Source organism: Telmatherina bonti (genome assembly GCF_933228915.1).
Source record: "Telmatherina bonti genome assembly, chromosome: 17".
NCBI lineage: Eukaryota > Metazoa > Chordata > Actinopteri > Atheriniformes > Telmatherinidae > Telmatherina > Telmatherina bonti.
Window position 1 is genome coordinate 16,323,692 of NC_136615.1, and position 18,949 is coordinate 16,342,640.

Here is an 18,949-nt window from a genome sequence, read left to right on the forward strand (position 1 = left end):
TTAATGGTATTGAAGGTAATTTCTTAAAGGAATTCATATGTTTACTGAAAGTAGGACTATGTTTAAAATATATATATAGATAAAGTGTGTGGAAAGAGTAATTTGAGGCTCTCTGTGTGAAAACAGATACCAAAAGATTATAAAGGATCACTGATCGGTTGAAATTTCGTTTTTAACTGAATTTCTTCCTGTGAACTCGGAAATTACAAACAAGCTTCAACGTCACTGACGTAGTCAACGCCCACATGTCGTCATGACGTTAGGTTAAGCTACGTGGAAAACATGGAGGAGAAGGGTATGCTGAGTGAACTTAGCTAACTAAATCACACTCCAATAGGAGGTATTTGCTTCTTTTGAAGACACTTGACACAGCTTGGACAAAACCTGCTTATTAGACGGAAGGGGAGGAAGAAACGGTCTGCTCCTAACAGTCCTGGAAGCCAAAAGAGCCACGGAAACTGCGATAAACATTTATGACAGGTAAACCGAGCGGTCAGCTGATTGCAAACAAATTGAATGTTTGCTGCTTTCGTGTTAACAAATTGTTATCTAAGCATGGGCCACTGTCATCCAAAGTGGTAGATTAAACATACTGTGTTTTCATATTAGTTTTGGGGAAAGGCACTGCGTTGACTGTAGAAATGAACGTTGAGGCGTTGGCTAATTCCTTCAACTGAAATCAATTAAAGCTAACCTCACTGCAAGTTGAAATAATAAAAAATAAAGTCAATTAAAAAATAATACCTGTGTATTCATTCCATGAGAAAATACAACTGAAGGTCTGATAGGTTTTATTTAAATTTAAATATCATTCACTAATGGCTATGACATGAAAGACAATTTTTCTTAGCTGCACTTTATTCTGAAGGATTCAAGGAACTTTTATTGTGATACCAGCTGACGTTGCACGTTAGTAGCACGAAATTACGACTAGCGTCCAGGTGTAGCAACCTAAATATATAAAAACAAAAATACATTCAACAACAAGGGTAAAAGTATAATATGAATATACAAGACTGGTACAAGAACATGTAAAAAAAAAAAAAAAAAAAAAAAAGTATTCTTTTGGCATGGTTTATCAGTACTCTATTGTTTGCTGTAGGTCATCGGAGCCGGCTACACCTGTATGCAAAAGGTGTGTCATTGGAAGAAAAAATGTATATATCCTGGTTGATTAAGGGCTATCCTGTAATGTAGTCATTTTTAAAAACTAATGCCTAGATTTCTGTTAACATAAAGTCTTTAATTTTTTTAAATACTTAATACTTTAAATATTTTTTAAATACAATGTTTAGTTGGTGCCTTAAACCCTAATAAGACAAGGCTCTATTTAAAGGCTCTATAAGACACTATTGGGGGAAAAAAAAAAAAAAAAAAATCTGTGTGCCACTCAAACAGCCACAACTGTAATGTGTAGGCTGAGTGCAGAGCCTGGACATTACTCCACCTGAGTAATAATGAATACTAGTCACTCTGTCTGTGCAGCCCAGTCACCCTTTCAGCTAAAGAAGATAAGTAACTTAGCCATTCCATCTTGCCACACTATCTATAAAGGTGGTATGGTAGTTTCTTATGAAACTGAATCAAAACAACAAGACCTGATTGAACCTGTGACTACAGTTTTAGAACATTTGCCCAACCGCTAACTGAGATCTTTAATTTTCATAGACTTGTGAGTCAAGTGTGCTGTTTCCACCTGCTTAAGGTAAATCTGATCCTGGATACAACCACAGCTGGATTCTTGAAAGACATTTGCTGGGTGGCACGCACCCCTTACATCATGAAGTTTTTTGTGATGCTAGTCATGTCGCATTATAGAGCCAACCACAATATTGGTATGGGAACCCCATAGCTTCTTATTACAGAGTTCTGAAATGGGTGATCCGAACAGCCCAGCATATCATAAGCCCTACTTCCCACAAGGTGATTTTGGTTAGTTTGTAGCATGGTTACTCATTATGTGTGACAACAAATACCAACATGTTTTTTCTGTGCTCCAGGATTTTGTATATGCCTGGTGAATAAGTGGTGAAGAGTGGCCGGTCTGGCTGAAAGGAGCCAGCAGAGATGGGAGCCAGCACCAGCCAAGTCAGTGATCTGTCTGATAACCCCAACCTCAAGGCCCTCGTGGGTACAGAGTCCATATCTATGAATGACCCCTTCTGGAATCAGCTCATCTCATTCACATTCATCAGTCCCACCAGCAGGTAAATGTATACCTTTGTTTGGCATTTTAATAATGTTCCAAACGTTTTCAGGGTTTTCTGTTAAACGAACCCACTATACCCCACTACTGGTCGTCCCTCTGACTACTAAATGAGTGTAAAACTAAAGCGTTATTCACCTTTAAAATGACTGACAATTAGAATAACTGTTACATTGACATTTCACAAGTCAAAAAGATAAAACAAAAGAACAGCTAGAAAGGAAAACAAAGTTAAGGTCACAGTGACATAAGCAAATGTTCCTGAGTCTTGGCTCATCTGTGGTCTTTCACATGCATAGCTCGTAAGTTTTTTAAAATGTAGATAACAACTCTTGACTGACTCATCGGATAATTTCTTAAAAATATCAGACAACTTCCTGCAAACACTTGCTTAAAAATGAGCATATGTCAGTGAGAACGTTTATGACCCAGGATAAAACATTAAACTTTAAAGAGGATGTTTGCAGAGCTAACCTAGATAATGATCCAGCAAGGTTACTGTTGCATTTGAGTGATGGTTAACTTTTTACATTTAGGTTTTTGGTCTGTGGTGTTAATAAATGTTGATGCATCACTCACTTTTAAGTCGACTGTGACTGATGTTTATGTATCAGGAGTGTTTTAATACCATACCTTTTAAGGTTGTTATAAATGGTTGTGTGTTTTTTATTTTATGAATTAATGACAAAAGATATGCAACACCTGACGAAACTTAAGATTCTGTAAACAAAAGCCAGAAAGAACTGGTTTTATCAGTTGTGCAGAAAATAAGTGTTTTATATATATATATATATATATATATATATATATGTTTGCACAAACATTAATATGGGAAATTACAAGCCAATGTGGAGCAAATATATTTGTATCTATATTAACTTTAACAGAGAAAATGGTGTTGAGCAGCATAGTAAATTGATCAAGTTTTAAGCAAATGCTGAAAAAAAGTACTTTATGCCACCATGATTCAGTTATAGTTTGCTGTCTGTGATAAAGTTGATCTACATTTGAACATTAAGTATGTATCTGCAGGAAAAAGATGACATAAGGTCTGAATGTCAGCATACAGCTTTGACATTCAAAGCTGTATTCAAAGCTTTTTGTCTTTAACACTTCACAAAGAAAAGATGCAGCGTTCAGTTTATTGATATTGCCCCAGTTCACAAAGTGATTTTAAGTTGCTTTAAAGAGAAAACAAATTTTATGGTCTAATTATATTGGTCCAGTTCAATCCAGACATTGTTTAATCAGTTCTTATCCAGTAAACTCAAATACAGTTTATAATAATCCGCTTCATCTTATTATACTGTATTCAGATTGAGTAAGTTAGTAAAAAGTTCCCTAAGGATGCTAATAGTTTGCATCTTCACTTCAGTTAATTCTTTTAAATCCTTCTTAAAATTTGATTCTGTCACCAGGTGGTCTGCTTGCATGCTCTGCAACATGTGTTAAATAACTTTTTGTTGCATTCGATGAGATTGATAGTCAACTTTGATTATTTTAACACCTCTACCATAGACTACAGGTGTACTTTTTTTATTGCATTTCCTAACACTTAGCAGCCTTTCTAGATGTTGGGTTTGTAATTCAGCACATAAACATTTAAAAAGGTTTTGATGTGAGACGTGTAGATTCTTGTAAATCACAATCTTGAGAATATTATCTCACAAGACTTTAGTTATGTGTTTGTCCCAAAGGCACAGTCGTTTGACTTCTCAAGAAGAAAGTGTCGATACAGCAGCAGCAGCATCACTTAAATAAGATCTGTAGAGGTTTTTTTTTCTCATTCATAGTAAAATGAAAAGCTACACCATCTTTTATTGGTGAAAAATATATTTGTGCCACTTCCATCTGGCTTTGACAGGAATTTATCAACTTGTCCCATTCTGTTGATATAATTGGTTGATGCCCTCCCAAAATAGATAATTATGTCTTATGCTTTGTCTCATGCTATCTTTAAAATTGTCAACCGATGGTTTCAGCTTTGTGCAAAGCATGTATGAAAGAGGCAACATGACTATAGATTACAATAAATATTTATCAGATAACATTTAAGGAGCAAGTTTGTCTCATTTCGTGGGAATTTGCATTACCTCACTGTCATATCTACTTACTAACTAGGAGCTCTCATTAACTTACCTGTGTTCACTTCTGATTGCCTAAGTATTTCTCTAAGAATGTATATGTGATCATGCCTGCTCTGGCTTGTTGGGACAAATGATGCATTTATTACTGATTATCATGGGGAAAATCTCTGGAGAGCATTATAAGAAATGACATTCACCTGCAAACCTTCTGTGCAGGATCCTGGTGTGATGACACATGACCTACAGAAATTAAACAAACTGCACTTTGAGTTTGAATCAATAGTTTCTGCAGTGTGCAGTGTACATGAATCCTTCCTAAATGGTGAAATTGATGAGTACATTTTTCAGAAACAGTCATGTAGTTAATCCTAACATGCATTATAGTTGAATAAAAATGTACATTTTTTTTCTGTTTTTTGCAGCTACAGATTGCTGGTGATTGACAAACTCTAACAGTTTATTGTTATTATTTGTAGCCATGCAAAGCATGTTATCCTTTCTACATCATTAAGTATTTTTATTTTTCCCTTTTTCACAGTGGAGACTCCAAGTTGCTTGAAGAGGTCGTCATTCCTCTGGCCAAGACTTTCAGTATGTTGCTTATCTGCCTAATGTTTTTGTTTGTTTTACATAAACTGAGGCATCCTAGAGTGTGTTGCATTTATTGGAGTCAATGTTTAAATATAAGATTTATGTTATTTCTTGCAGAATTGTGCATTTAATGAGGATAATGTTTTTGATATGATGATGACAGTAAAATGTTTGTCTTTTTCTTCCCCAGTTGAGAATAATCCCAGAACTGGAAACTTTGGTGCTCTTGTAAGAATTTTTCTGGGAAGAACCAAAGAGTTGAAAATTTCAACAGAATGTCAAGAGTAAGTATGGTGACATTGGACGATGCATAAACTCAGAGGATTCTCATCTTTATCCTTGTCTTTTAATAGAAACAAACACAGAAAAGCACATTACTGCATGTGGCAAAAGTCTGCAAAGTTCCATTTATTGAGAAATTAGTCCTTCCCATTTTATTAAGTGTTCAGGAGGCTGATCTTCATTTTGTATTTAAACCCATTAAAGGCTGGCATTATCATTTACCATCCACTGCTTTTACTTGGTCTATTTGGTATGTGTATTCAGTTAATTGGTATTATTGATTATATATCCCTGTTAGTCTTTAGTAGTTGAATAATGTCTGGATTTCTACTAAATGGTTCTAGGGTCATTAACTCTTTTTATATTTCACTCTGTCATATGTGAACTTACAGTGACTTGTGCATAATTTTCTTTTTGCAATGAAGTCAACCTTATCCTCATCCCAGGGCAGGGGACGGAGCTGCAGAAAAAAAGTCCTCCCATTGTTTTAATTGCATTTTCAGCTTCCTCAGATTTAATCTCAATGTGGAGCTGAGCTCCTCCTGGTGTGGTCTGGTTTAACTTAGTGCATTTTAAACAGACTTTAATGACAGTTTTTCCTCCTCCAGATAAAATATATCGTTGTAATGTCAGGGCAAAGTTCCTAGTGGTTGTTAGTGGACTGTAGCTATAGGATCTCCAGGAATGTATTTTGTGTTGTTGAGCTGTGTTTGTTAAATGAACGAATGACAGAAGAGCAGTTTTCACCCAACTGCTTGCACATTTTCTTTTCCACAGTCAGCTGTTCATCTGGCAGGCTCACAATGCACTGTTTATGATCCGCTGCCTGCTCAAGGTGTTCATCAGAGAGATGAGTGAAGAAGAGCTGCATCAACAGTTCTCCTACCAGGAGAGGGCACCAGGCTACTGTGGAGGTGAGCTCTATCACTGGAGGGTGTGCCTTGAGGAGTGTGAAATACTGCTGTAGATAAATGTATAAATGCAAAGAATACAACAGCAAGACTTACAAAGTGATTCTGAGTGAACACCTTTAGTCACACATATCGTAAAAACAGTGATGATTCATTTTTAGATTTGGTTGCACTTTTCTATGCTTTTGGCTCCTACTGAATTATAACAATATTGAGATAATTGTTAAATGTACTGAACCTTATTGCACTGTTGAATTGGCTTGAATGGAAATAATCATCTCAAACTGTGTTTATCTGACCCCAGATGATGTTAATTTGCTTCATTTCATCATTAGGTATTATTGTTCTAAACTGTTGGGAAGCACTGAAACATTTCAGCTTCATTGTTCCTCTTATTCTCTTGCTGTTGCGGTTGTAAATTGCATATTTTATACACGCCTCCATTTGAGTTTGCTGCACCTATTAGTTTATTTTGTCCCCAATTTTGCTCTGGTGCAAAGTGAGGATAGAAATAGAAAGGCATGGGAAAGAAGGATTGTGGAAAATGAAGAGAACAAAGCGCAAACAGCTATGATCTACAGGGAGCTGCCATGTATGTCTCATGTAATAACTCCCTCTGCCCCCTCATGTAGAAGCAGGGAATGAAGATCTCCTTGAGGAGCTGTTGTCCAACCTTGTTCATCTGATTGTTGAAGTGCCCCTACTGTAAGTACCTGCTGTGTTGGGCATGTAGTTGGCTTAATGGAAATAGTAATTAATAAGGATTACTTTATCAACTCACATCATCATATTTACTTGTTTGAATTTGGTTTTTTTTTTTTGGTTTTTTTTCTGTTTTTGCATGATGGAAGTGTCTTGGATGTTAGTAATAGTATGATGAAAAGTACTTTGCATGTGTATTTTTTTTTTTTTTTTGTTTACCAACAGAAGATTAAATCCATCATTGAACAAGCCAGACTGACAATGGTGAAAATCAGAGCTGGCATCTTGATAAAATGTAGAACAAAATAAGAAGAAAGGAATGTAACCGAGAGCCGAAGAACGAAAACAGTGCTTGTTTAAAGGGAGAAAAAATAAAAAATGTAATAACATTTCCAATGAGTGGGAGAGAAAAGAACATAATGTTTGAAGAATAAAATCAGCTTTTACTCCCACTGGGTGGTGCACACACAAGCACACTTTGAATTAATGAGTGAATAATTCAGTGGGTGGGTGGCTCATCAATGGCTGAATTATTTGATTGACAGACTGTCAGAGACGCATACAAAGACACATCTGCACGGCACACAGGCTTGTTAGCAGTGTCAAAACAGTTCACAGAAAATGACTGACATTTGTTATTTCCTTGATCTTGTATTGTCCTCTTTTCCTCTCCTTTCCCAGGACTGTTGCATTCATTTTTTTTTTTTTTTTTACATTTTCTTCTGCCTACCAGAGTTTTGTTACCTTCTTTCTCTCAGTCTCTCATCTGTCTCTCTATTTCTCTCTTTTCGTCTGTTTTCTCTGGACATCAAACCCTGGCTCTTGTCTAAATGCATTCGGCTTTCCAACATTATTCATTGTCTCAAACTTAAAGACTCCCTGTTTTTCTTCCCTTCACCACTTTGTGGCCGTCGGCCCATTTCCTTTGTACGTGCTCCTAGTTTGGGAATCTGGCCATTCTTTTGGTATAGCTTCCCCAAATCCCAGGCAGACCACTGCCCCTTTTGTGGCTTTGTTTGGAATGAATGATAGATGGTTATTTTTCTAGTCCCAGGTATGGAACAGCAACAAATTTTCAAGTAATGGACTGTGGCAAGAGTTATAGAAATATTGAGATAATATATTCATTGGTAAATTTGGATTGCTCTTAAGAATCTTCTTAAAAAAAAATCCCATTAGGTTATGAAAAAATTAAGATTGGCCCAAAAAAAAAAAAAACATGTAGAACAAGAATCAGTTGCTTAAGCAAAAAGTAAGACAGTCCCAGGAAAACGTTTGTGAGGATGTTGGTCAAAACCTTCATTGTGTTGTTTCAACACATTTAAACAAATCTTTTCAGTTTGAAGTGGTCAATAAAAATAAAAAAACAAAAAACTGCATCTTATCATATTTTTTTATCAGATACATTTTTTTTAAAAATTTATTTATTTTTTTTACATTTATTAAATAATTTTTTAAAATTTAGGTATATTTTTCATCAGGTATATTTTATGCTTCAATTCAATAGTTACTGAACTTTGTAATCATTAAAATAATTTTTGTTTTTTGGTTTAATTTCAACTTTTTTTTTTTTTTAAATGATTCCCTTTTTTAAATCAGTGAATAGAAATGCCAGAACACTTAACTTTGAGTCCTCAGTTTGCTTTTGGGGCTGTGTGTTTTATATTAAGTTAGCTGTTTTCTTGTTTTGTTATACTTGGAACTTTTTTTGCATAATTTCTGTTAAGCAAAAAATGAACAAATAATAAATAACTGGTAGGCTGTGATAACATGTTTTATATTATGTCTTCAAATGTTTTACATTTGAGCTACATGTCTTTTTTCCCCACATATTTTGATGTGAAACAACAGAACGGGAAGCACTTTGGTGAAACTAATATGCTCATATTGTTTGTGTTTAGAGACAGATAAACTCCACTCAGACTGATTTAGCTCATAATTACTTCTCTTATGTATTTTTGATTTAGCTAATCAGGAACTATATCTCTTTTCTAACTTTCAGTTAAATGTGTTTGTGTGAGCATATGGCCATTTATGCCTGGAAACAAATGTGCAGTATTCAGTTACTATTAATAAACTTTTAGGTCTCTTTCTGTGGGGGAATTGCTTCACCTTTGTTTTGTACACAAAATAATACAGGTTAGATTTAGCAAATTATATTATCTGTGAGCCCTCTCAGCTTTAACATTGTCTAATGTAAATATGATCTCCTTCATGTTACAATCTCTTCCTGCAGGGACATCACTTACAGCATCCTGTTTGAAGCGGTGACCACATTGCTGGTGTTCTTCTCCTATCAGCTCTTCCACAAAGACATTCTGCGAGATGGATTGATCTATCAGCACATCATGAAGGGACGATGGTGAGGAAACATGCACATTTAGATTGAACTAATAATTGCTATTAAGTCTAATCTAGGTGATGAAACTGAGTTTTAGGATGAAGATTTAAAGTGAGCTGTCCATAATTTACTTGAGGCCTTTTTTGGACATGGTGCCAGATATTTTTGGATCTTCTCCAAGTCTATTGTAACGCCATGTTCTTTCAGACAATCTTGTCATGTTCCCAACAGAGACCTCATGCTCTGTTCAGATTATACTAAAAGGACAAGAGATACTTTGTTACCACTCTTATCTTGTAGTCTGTGATTGCCAGAGGAAGCAAATAAAGATGTTTGCAAGAAAAAAAAACTTATAAACTTAAACCTTGTGCCATCCTCAAACTTGGTATCTTCTGGTTACTTCTGTGGCTGAAAGTGTCCATGCACAAAAGTTGTCATGAAGCAATTTTTTTTTTTTTTTTTTTTTTTTTTTAATAATAAATCATTAAAAAAAAAAAACTACCATCTTGCTCAAAAATAACAATTAAGAAATAATGAGTTTAAACCAATTGTTTTGCAAATCTTTGACATATCCACGACTCGTATCACAACCTTTTATTTCATTGACTCAAATAATTAAACTAATATTTAAAGTGTTGAAAGTCATAAAACGATGTTTGATAGTTTTGAACAGCTCTGACGGTGTTCAAGTGATTCACAAAAATATAGAAAAAAAAGAAACAGATGTAGGAAGTTTTGTGTGCATTTACATTCTTGCCGTGAGGATCCCCAGTGGGAGTTTCTGACACATAATAAACATAATAAATCCAAATGGAATCTAATCTATCTGTTTGCTTTTCTTTGACATAATATCACCAGCTTGCAGTTTTTGTGCATAGACACTTTTGGGCACGAAGGTCACCAGAGGTCACCAAATTCAGCAGCAGTGTATAAAAGATAAAGCTTGGATTTTTAAAAAAAAAAATGTGTAAAAAGAAGAATTCTTGCTGAAAAAAACCCCCAAAAAATTATGCCACTAGCCACAACATAGCCTGAATTATCATGGACCACAGTTGTAGGTCTGGTGCTCATATACATGGAGCTCTATACCTTTTTATTATGTTGGTTAAAATATGTAATAAAGTGAAATCCAATCAGAATTTCCTCGCACCTATTGAAGTAAATTTTCATAACAATATAGTAATTTCAAAGGTTTGCATCATTTATAGACATGTTTTGATCAAATACCTTACTATTATTATTATTATTTTTTTTTTTTCACCCGTTTCTTGTTTCTCCAGTTTGTGTTTAACCAGTCGACTTGTGAAGACACTGCTCTACAACTTTATCCGGCAGGAGAAGTGTCCTCCTGCAACCCACATTTTTGAGCCAAAAGCTGAAGGCGGCCTGCTTTATGGCTTGGCATCTGGGGTGGCAAGTACGGGCAAACACACCCACACACAACAGAAAACAACAAAACGAAGACATAACCATAAAGCAAAAGTAAAATCCATATTTTGTGCAACCCAGCACATAGTTTTAGCAGCTATTTATCTATTAGAATATTTCTTCCCAGTGATACAAGAGCATAAGTTACATTTTTATTTTGGAATCTTGTTTGTTTTTGTTTGTTTTAAAGCTGCTGTAAAAGAACAAACATTTTACAAGTTACTTAAGTCCATAATTATCCAAAACTGATCAATTTCTTATTACAATCTACATCTGCAGTGGAGATTTTGGAGGTTGTTTCCTTCCAATTGATTTCAGTTTGTCTAAAACCTTTCCAACACAGTAGTGTCTGCTTATAAGCCATGAGCAATCCTATGTGATTTCAGTTGGGGAGCAATGTTTTGCTTAGTTTTTTCCCAACATAGGTTATTTTAAAAAATTCTCTGGACCCACACAAAGTATGAAATATTTTCCAAGAAGATATACCACGTCCATTTTATCAAAAGGAAATTGCTCCCATGATTAAAATACAATCTTTGGGTACATGACTTTAAAAGTCAACATACCATAGAATAAGAGCTACATTGTAAACATTCGTCCTTTTCTGACTGTAGCCAAAGAGTGAAAGAAATCGGATTATTCTTTGAACTGAAAATCTGAGCGAAGCTAACGGCCATGACGGTGTGAACGACATTGATGAGTCAGAAATGAACAGAGCTTGTTCTGGGTATTAGATTGGTAAAGTGCACTCTTTGTGTGTGTTTGTGTGCATTGAATGCATGTTTATTTGAATGTGAGAATAGGGCCGGGTTTCCCCCATGAATAAATGCTCTTTGTTGGTTGTTGGAGGCAGATTCCTATCAGTGAGCAATCACCATTCAACCCAGCCTGTCTGTCTGCGGCCAGTGATCGGCTTGATGAGTTATGATACCCTGTCCTGTTCTGTAATCCCCTAGAGCCTGTCTGTCTGCAGCCGCCTCCCTTATACTCACACACAGACCAACAAAGACACAAGCTCTCTTATACTCAAAGCTCGGAATCAACACTTGTTTTCTTTCTCTGTCTGCATCCCCAGTGTATACAGAAACATAGGATTGCCAGAAGGTACAATGAAACTGCTATTTCATACTAGTACTAATTTTAATCTTCTTTTAGCTTTGCAGCAGATGTCTGGCTAGGATTTGGGGGGGCATAAAAATTTTTCTTGTAATAAAAGATTGTAAAGTATAACAAAGTATGAAGGCAACCCACTTTCCATTAAATATTGATACATTTTACTCAGAATCAGAAGTTGTTGTTGCATCTACTACACAGAGAAATAGTCACACCAGTCACAAAAATGTTTCGTGCAAAACTTCCTATAAACGTTAGTGTTCCCCACATGATGTCTATTGGGAGCTCTCACAGAAAAATCAGTGATTGCTTTGTGGAAACTCAGTGATGAGTATAAATCTCTCACTTGTCTCCTTCATTCTACCCAGCTTTGTAAAGATTATTAACTCAGTGTCTGGTTAAATTTTATACAACATCGGAACGAATACCTCAAAACTCTGTCTTCACCTGTCCCTGCATTTTCTACCCTGTGACTTACTGAAGTCCAGACTTTCAAACCAGTCTCTGCTAAAATAATAATCATGTTACTTAAAGAACAGTTAAACATATTTTGTGCTCAGTGATGTATTGACATCAGTTCAATGGTGCACTTGATTTTTTTGTAAATGTTTTTAGAAATGTACAAAAATGAAAACCAGGAAACTAAAGGAGGATAAAACATTATATTACATAACTCTGAAGTCGATCGTGACCTAAAATGCTAAGAATAACTTTAATAACAAATCTTCAAATGAAATCTTTGAGAATTGCCAAAATGAGCATCAATAATAATTTCCGTCGCTGTTTTAAAGTCTGAAGGCTTCACATGATGTCACTTGTCCTGCTGTCAAACATTGTGATGTCTGAAGCTAAGTAAGCATCTGCAGAACTTGAAGCACTGGTATCCTTACTTTGTTGCAAAAAGTGCTTTTATATGTGTGTGTGTGTGTGTGTGTGTGTGTGTGTGTGTGTGTGTGTGTGTGTGTGTGTGTGTGTGTGTGTGTGTGTATGTATGTATATATATATATATATATATATATATATATATATATATATATATATATATAACATCCTATAGAATTTCAATTTTCATTTTAGTCTGGATTCAAAAGCTAGTTCACTAAAATTATTAAAACTACAAAACTAGCGAACATAGACAAGTTGTCAAGTATTCTTGCATCTGTTTTGCCTGATTGTTACAACACATTTACTATTACATATTTTCCATTCATACAGGGAGCTGCTATACTTGGAAGTTAAATAGATTTTGTAGCTGCTTTTTATTATGATTATAACATTAAAAAATGATTCAGAGACTGTGCTGATTTGTTGTATATGTCTACGTGAGAAGGCCTATAGATTGGATTTGGATAAAAACGCTTTGAGAATATTTCCCTGTAATGTGTCATTCAGAAGAGTATGTTTGTTTATCATCTCTCCAGCATGTCTCACCACGTGTTTTTTTGGATTACCATCGCAAGTCTGGAATATTTGCATGAGTGTTGTGTGTGTGTGTGTGTGTGTGTGTGTTTATCTGCATGTTTGGCCTAAGCGTTGGCTTAAAGCCCTGACATTCTGTTTCATTTACTGTTATGCAAGTGAAGAATTGGGACATTGTCTGTTTCTATTCACCAGCCATTCACCTCTCTGCACTGTGACATACAGTGTATGTTCGTCACTGTAAGTCTTTTCAACTTCACCGTTATGCAGAGATGCAATCTCTTTTAAAGGGAGCTCTTTACCTGTTTCTTTGATTGGAAACTGCTCAACATTAACCTAATATACACAATAACACATGAATTTGATAAGAGGTGAGTCTTTTGGGAAATGGATGCCATCTAGTAGATGTAGATTTAGTGGAAACTTGGGCCCTTATACTAAATTTTCAAACTTTGTAAAGTCACTATGGATGATGTTGGAGAATTTATACCATTTTTTGTTACCAAATAAATGGCAACTTCAAACAATAAAATTGAAACATTTAATGATAACTAAGAAAAAACATTTGCATTGCAAAGTGAATGGAATGTTTTAAAGATCAATGAGCTTGTGCAAATATAGTCTTTTCAAATTGGTTACTAAGTGTAGTGCAAAAAAAAAAAAAAACACAAAAAAGCCACTAGTAAGTTTACCTATTAAGATAAGTGTGTGCTTTTCTTTGCAGTACTTAAAAACAGATTAAAGGAGTGGCAGTGGTTCTGGTAGTAGAGCCGCTTGTCTTGTCCAATTCAACCATGTGTTGATTTGCCATGGCGACCCTTTCAGAGAGACAAGCCAGAAGGGAAACAACAACAACAACAACTTATGGACAGATCAAGTAAACAATAGAATAAACTTACTAGTTAAGATTATCTGCATTTAAATAAAACCGTGTTTTAAATTCACATTTTTAAGAAGCCTAAGGATAAATATCTATATTTATGTATATTTTATCTTTGGTCCCACTGTTGCAAAGAGGGTGGGTTGTGGTTGTGGTTGTTTAGGTCTGGCCACTGGTCCCCTTCTCTCAGTCTTAGTCTGGGACTATAAAAACTGCATGATTCTCAGGTATGAACAACAGAGTTGTGTCAGGATGCCAGTATTGCTGTATCTTTGTAACTACGGATAGTAGGCAACACCTTTAATTTTATTTAGTGAATTCAGTGGGGTTTTTTTTTTTTAACAAACTAAATAATACACTCCTCGCTTATTTGTAGTGGTAAAAATTCAGGCATGTAATGCAATTATATAATTAAGTCATTGGCTGCCAAAGATGTCTTTTGACCTATTTTGCGTTTTCTCTATACAGAAATGCAGATTTGGCCAGGTAAACTTGTCAAAACATCCCGAAAATGTGCCCTATGAGCGCGCACCCAGAATGCACCTAATGCATTGTAAATACACTCTGAGTTTGCATTCCAAAGACGCCCCGACGCGCACACCCAGAATCAAAATCAGCCCTCCACATCTACAACTTTCCGTGGGCCTGAAAGTTGAGCCAGTGCTCCAAACACTGGCAGCCAATGAGTTAAGGAGCACAGACACATAGTTCACTTCTGCTGACGGCCATGCTCGACAGTGGAAACTCAATATTAGTATTATGTTTGAACAGTAACTTCTTCACCTCTCCACGCCTGCATACAATTGACAGTAACAGTCTTATGGGTACATCCACACTGCCACTGTTTGGTCTGCTTCAACGGCTGATATCGTCTGCTTTGAGTTGTGTAAACGCTTATTCTCACTCTGCTGATGCATTACTTTAGTCCAAACATCCATCTTATTTTCCAGATTCTCCACCAAAACTGGCCTTGCAGAAACTTGAGCATAAGCTGCTTTCAGCCACTTCTTGTTGAAAGTTAACAGTCAGTTCACTAGTTGCTGGAGGGGAGGCTCTTCGTGCAACAGTATACACACTCATTTGCTGGTTTAGGTCTTCACTGTCTGAGTGAATTAAAATAAAATAAAAAAAAATCATAAACAGAATAAGCAATGAGATAAGGTGTTTAAAATCTTTTTTTATACCATGCATACTTGTTGAAGATTTTTGCTTTATCCTCAAAACTTTCAAATTCTTATCTTATTATTGTTTTTTTTTTTTTTACTCAAGATAAGATAGTTGGATACTACCTGATGTTTTATCATCACTTTCATTTTTTTTTTTTTTTTTTTATTTGGTGGGATGCTTGTCTGCACAAAGCCCATCATCCCTTCAGTGTCAAAACTGATCTTTCAAATCTTTTCTTAAGCCTTTTTGATACATTTAAGTGAAGGCCCATCCTTCACCTCTAGATGGCGACAGATCTGCTTGGCTTTTCTTCTAACTGAGTAGTTTGACCGTTGTGCACCTACAAACATCACACTTGCACTACCTCTGACTAAAAGCTTGAGCCTACATCTTGTGTGGCTAGACGTGCAGGAGCCAGAGACTGTCATCTGTGTGCCTTGGTGTTCATTTTTCTCTCGCTTCTCGTGATGCCTGAAAGCACCAGCGCTTCAGTTGCTCTGTAAGAAATTCTCTCATCCCCCAACAAAAAAAAACAAAAAAAAAAAAACTTGCCCACTCAATTTGGCTTGTGGTTCTTGTTTCTCTTTGTTCTGTGGCGCCGTCTATGTTGTTTCAAATTTCAGGTGCTGCAAAGCATTGTGTGTGACTCTATTGTGCTTGCATCGGCTGTGATTACATCAGTCTGAGAACGCATACTCATTTGCAGTTAATTTCTAGTGAATTGTAAATCCGTTGTTAAGTTGAAGAGCTGTCAATTTTGTCCGTACCTTGAAGCTTTCTATGAAAGGGTTGACTTATACAACCTAACTGCTCATTTTTATTCAATTCTGCTTACATTGTTGAAATGGAGATCTGCAGTTTTCCATCCAGTCTTTAGGTTTTCTCTCTGCTTAAGACCAAATGCTGAGAGGACTAAGAAGATGCACAAGTAGCTGATAGTGAGATTTCTATTGCATTGTCAATGGTAGTGACAAGTCACTGTTAACACCTTCCTTAGTTTGAATGTAGCTTCATAGTGTTTTTTAGTTCATCATTTAGCTCTTTGGCTTGCAACTTCAGTGTTTTGGTTCACGCTCGCTGCTCTCACAGCATCGTTTTCAACTCCAGCTGGGAGCTGTTTCCTGCAAAAAAATATAAAACATTTATAAAGAAAAAAAAATCTCTAAAAACTGACTGCACACATCTCTCTCTGCCAAAAAGCATACACACTTCATAGCCAAGTACTGAGTAAAGCAGAACATTTAGTAGCTCTAGTCACAGATTGCCCTCAGGCAATAGCAGAGACAAAAAATAGAGCCAAATATTAAAGTAAATATTCAACTGACGTTTGTCAGGTGGGAAGAAACATGACTACAGATGAATGGATAGGCTGCTCCATAACTGTTGAATGTGTATACAAGAAGCTATCTGTGAGCAAGTTTGGTATAAAATGGTTGAACTTACATAAACTCATAGTTGATCCTACTTTAAAAGGTCTGTTAAGCGAGCTGTATTTGGTATATAATGTTGATCCCTGTAGTTTTTTTCTGTTGTCACGATAAAGCAAAAGGAGCTAAATTTGGACCTCTTAGGCATATATAGGACAGAGACTTCTATGTCCATGCCTGATTTAGCAACTGATTTGGCCAGTGATGGGTGTGCTATAGTAAGGGAGAAGATGATGAGCGGATAAGAAGCTGACAATGTATTTGATCTATGTGATTGCTCGAACATTTACCCAACATTTCACAACAATATGGACTTTGCAGGTCATTAGCACATCAAGGCTAGCCACCGTCACACAGTAATTCAGCCATAGTTAGTCTCCATTGTGAAATGGCCGTTTCTAAATTTTACCTCAAGTAGTAAAATGAAGTGTAATATTTCAGATTTTTCCAGCAGTTAAACATAAAAAAAACAAACAAAATTTTCTGACAGATGCCTTGGAGAATTTCAGGGAATGACAGAATTAAATTTCTAACTCTGTATGTTAGCTTGATCAAGCCCATTTCAATGCATTTATTATTAAAGAAAAACAGAGCTCTCCAAGTTTTAGGGAGGTCAGTTTGAGCGTAGAGATAGCAGCTGCACCAGACTTGACCTCAGTCCTGTTGATGTGCAAGCGGTGAGCCAAGGCGATGATGTCCGTGTTAGATGGCGGAGTTTAATCCTTGGGTCAACGAAAAGTCGGCATCGCATTTCCTGCTGCCTGCTTCTCAGTTACCAGCGCCTCCTTATCAGTAGCTAGATCAGTAGCTCGCCTCAACATGGATGAGGTCTGTTCTCAGCTCACTTTACTGCATCATAAACTTACTGTTGTCTTTCTTTTTTTTTTTTCTTTTTTTTTTTTTTTAATAGAAATTTTAATTTATTTATTCATTCATTTGTTTGGGCTTGTGCCTCATAACCAACTGAAATTTGCAGGCAAATTATCTTGATCACTGGAAGTGGTCCTTCCTGTGCTCCAGTATTTTCTCTGATATCTTCAGCTGCATGCCATTTCTTATAATACATCACTTTGAGTTTATCATTTACAGTTGATCAATGAAGGTCATTACCTAATCACAATTTTAGCTAATAATTTCAACAACCTTGAGTTCATGTATGTTCAAACTTTCTTCATTTTAAATATACAAGGACATTTATGGAAATGTGCCAATAATTTCTCATAATAAAATATTACAGGCTGTTTTGAGTCATTTTTTAAGAATTGTACTACATTGGTTTTTAAATGGACCAGTTACCATTTCATAAAAAATAATTACACAGCTATATGAACCTTATAGAAGTGTGCTGATCATTTAGTTTAATTAAATAAGAGCTATATAATGAGGCTGTTAATATAGTTTTGTTTTGACGCATGTGCAAGTTTAAATAAGATTATATCATTTGAATTTAAAAGAAAGGAATGGAAAGAATATATAAAGTCTGTGGTTTTTTTAAAATGTATTTTTATCTTTGTATCACTCCTCGTAGGTGGTCTGTGGAGTGTCTTCACATTGGGGGGAGTTGGCGGCAGAGCTGGGACAGACCAGGAGCACAACCCCTTGCCATTATCCAATCAGAGCCTTCTGTTACTGCTGGTTCTAGCCAATCTGACAGATGGGCCTGACTGGCCCAACCCATACCGCCAAGCTATTACATGTTTCAGAAATACGCAAGGTGATACATTTATATATAGCTCATGATATTCTACTGAATGATTTGACATCAGACAGTTAGCCTTATCTTTAATAAGTTCCAAATGTCGGAGAGAAGTATTATTTATAATAATCTCGACAACATTTACCTTTCTTCGTGTAGACACGTCTTCACCGCCTGCAGAGCAACCTCACACTTTCCAGATCAATTTCAACAGCCTGTACACAGCTCTGTGTGAGCAGCAACGTTCCGACCAAGCCACTCTACTACTATACACCCTGCTTCACCAGAACGCCAACATGAGGACTTACATGCTGTCGCGAACCGACATGGACAATCTGGTGGGTGAAAAAAGTGACTTGGATTTCATTATTCTTGTCGCAGTCTGACATTTTCAGCAAGTTGGAAGCACAAAAGAACCTAAATAACACTGTGTAAAAATCAGTCTCAGTGTGACTGGGCAATGTTTAATGAAACACATTATGCAGTCCTTCCACAGATACACACAGGTATGGCCATGAAATCGTATGATCTTAGACCAAAGCCACGGTTCAGTAAACAGACAAAGATGTATGCAGTAGCAGCTGGTGCTTTTCTGTCCATGTGAGGCAGTGCCAGTTTTTCCTTTATAGCAGAATGGATGTGTGAAGGCATTTGGTGAATGAAAATCAATCTGTAGAGGCACATATGTGGATTGTAGAT

General features: G+C 36.1%; 1 protein-coding gene across 1 annotated transcript in view; it reads left to right on the forward strand.

The window, feature by feature from the left end:
* Positions 1-287: 287 nt before the first annotated feature.
* dym (dymeclin) overlaps positions 288-18,949 on the forward strand; it is a 53,213-nt gene continuing 34,551 nt past the window's right edge. The window contains exons 1-10 of the mRNA XM_079256916.1: positions 288-480; positions 2,001-2,207; positions 4,832-4,884; positions 5,075-5,168; positions 5,944-6,080; positions 6,710-6,782; positions 9,016-9,141; positions 10,401-10,537; positions 18,083-18,268; positions 18,410-18,588. Of these exons, the coding sequence (XP_079113042.1) occupies positions 2,068-2,207; positions 4,832-4,884; positions 5,075-5,168; positions 5,944-6,080; positions 6,710-6,782; positions 9,016-9,141; positions 10,401-10,537; positions 18,083-18,268; positions 18,410-18,588 (1,125 nt within the window). The 5' untranslated portion in view covers positions 288-480; positions 2,001-2,067. The remainder of the gene's footprint in view (positions 481-2,000; positions 2,208-4,831; positions 4,885-5,074; positions 5,169-5,943; positions 6,081-6,709; positions 6,783-9,015; positions 9,142-10,400; positions 10,538-18,082; positions 18,269-18,409; positions 18,589-18,949) is intronic.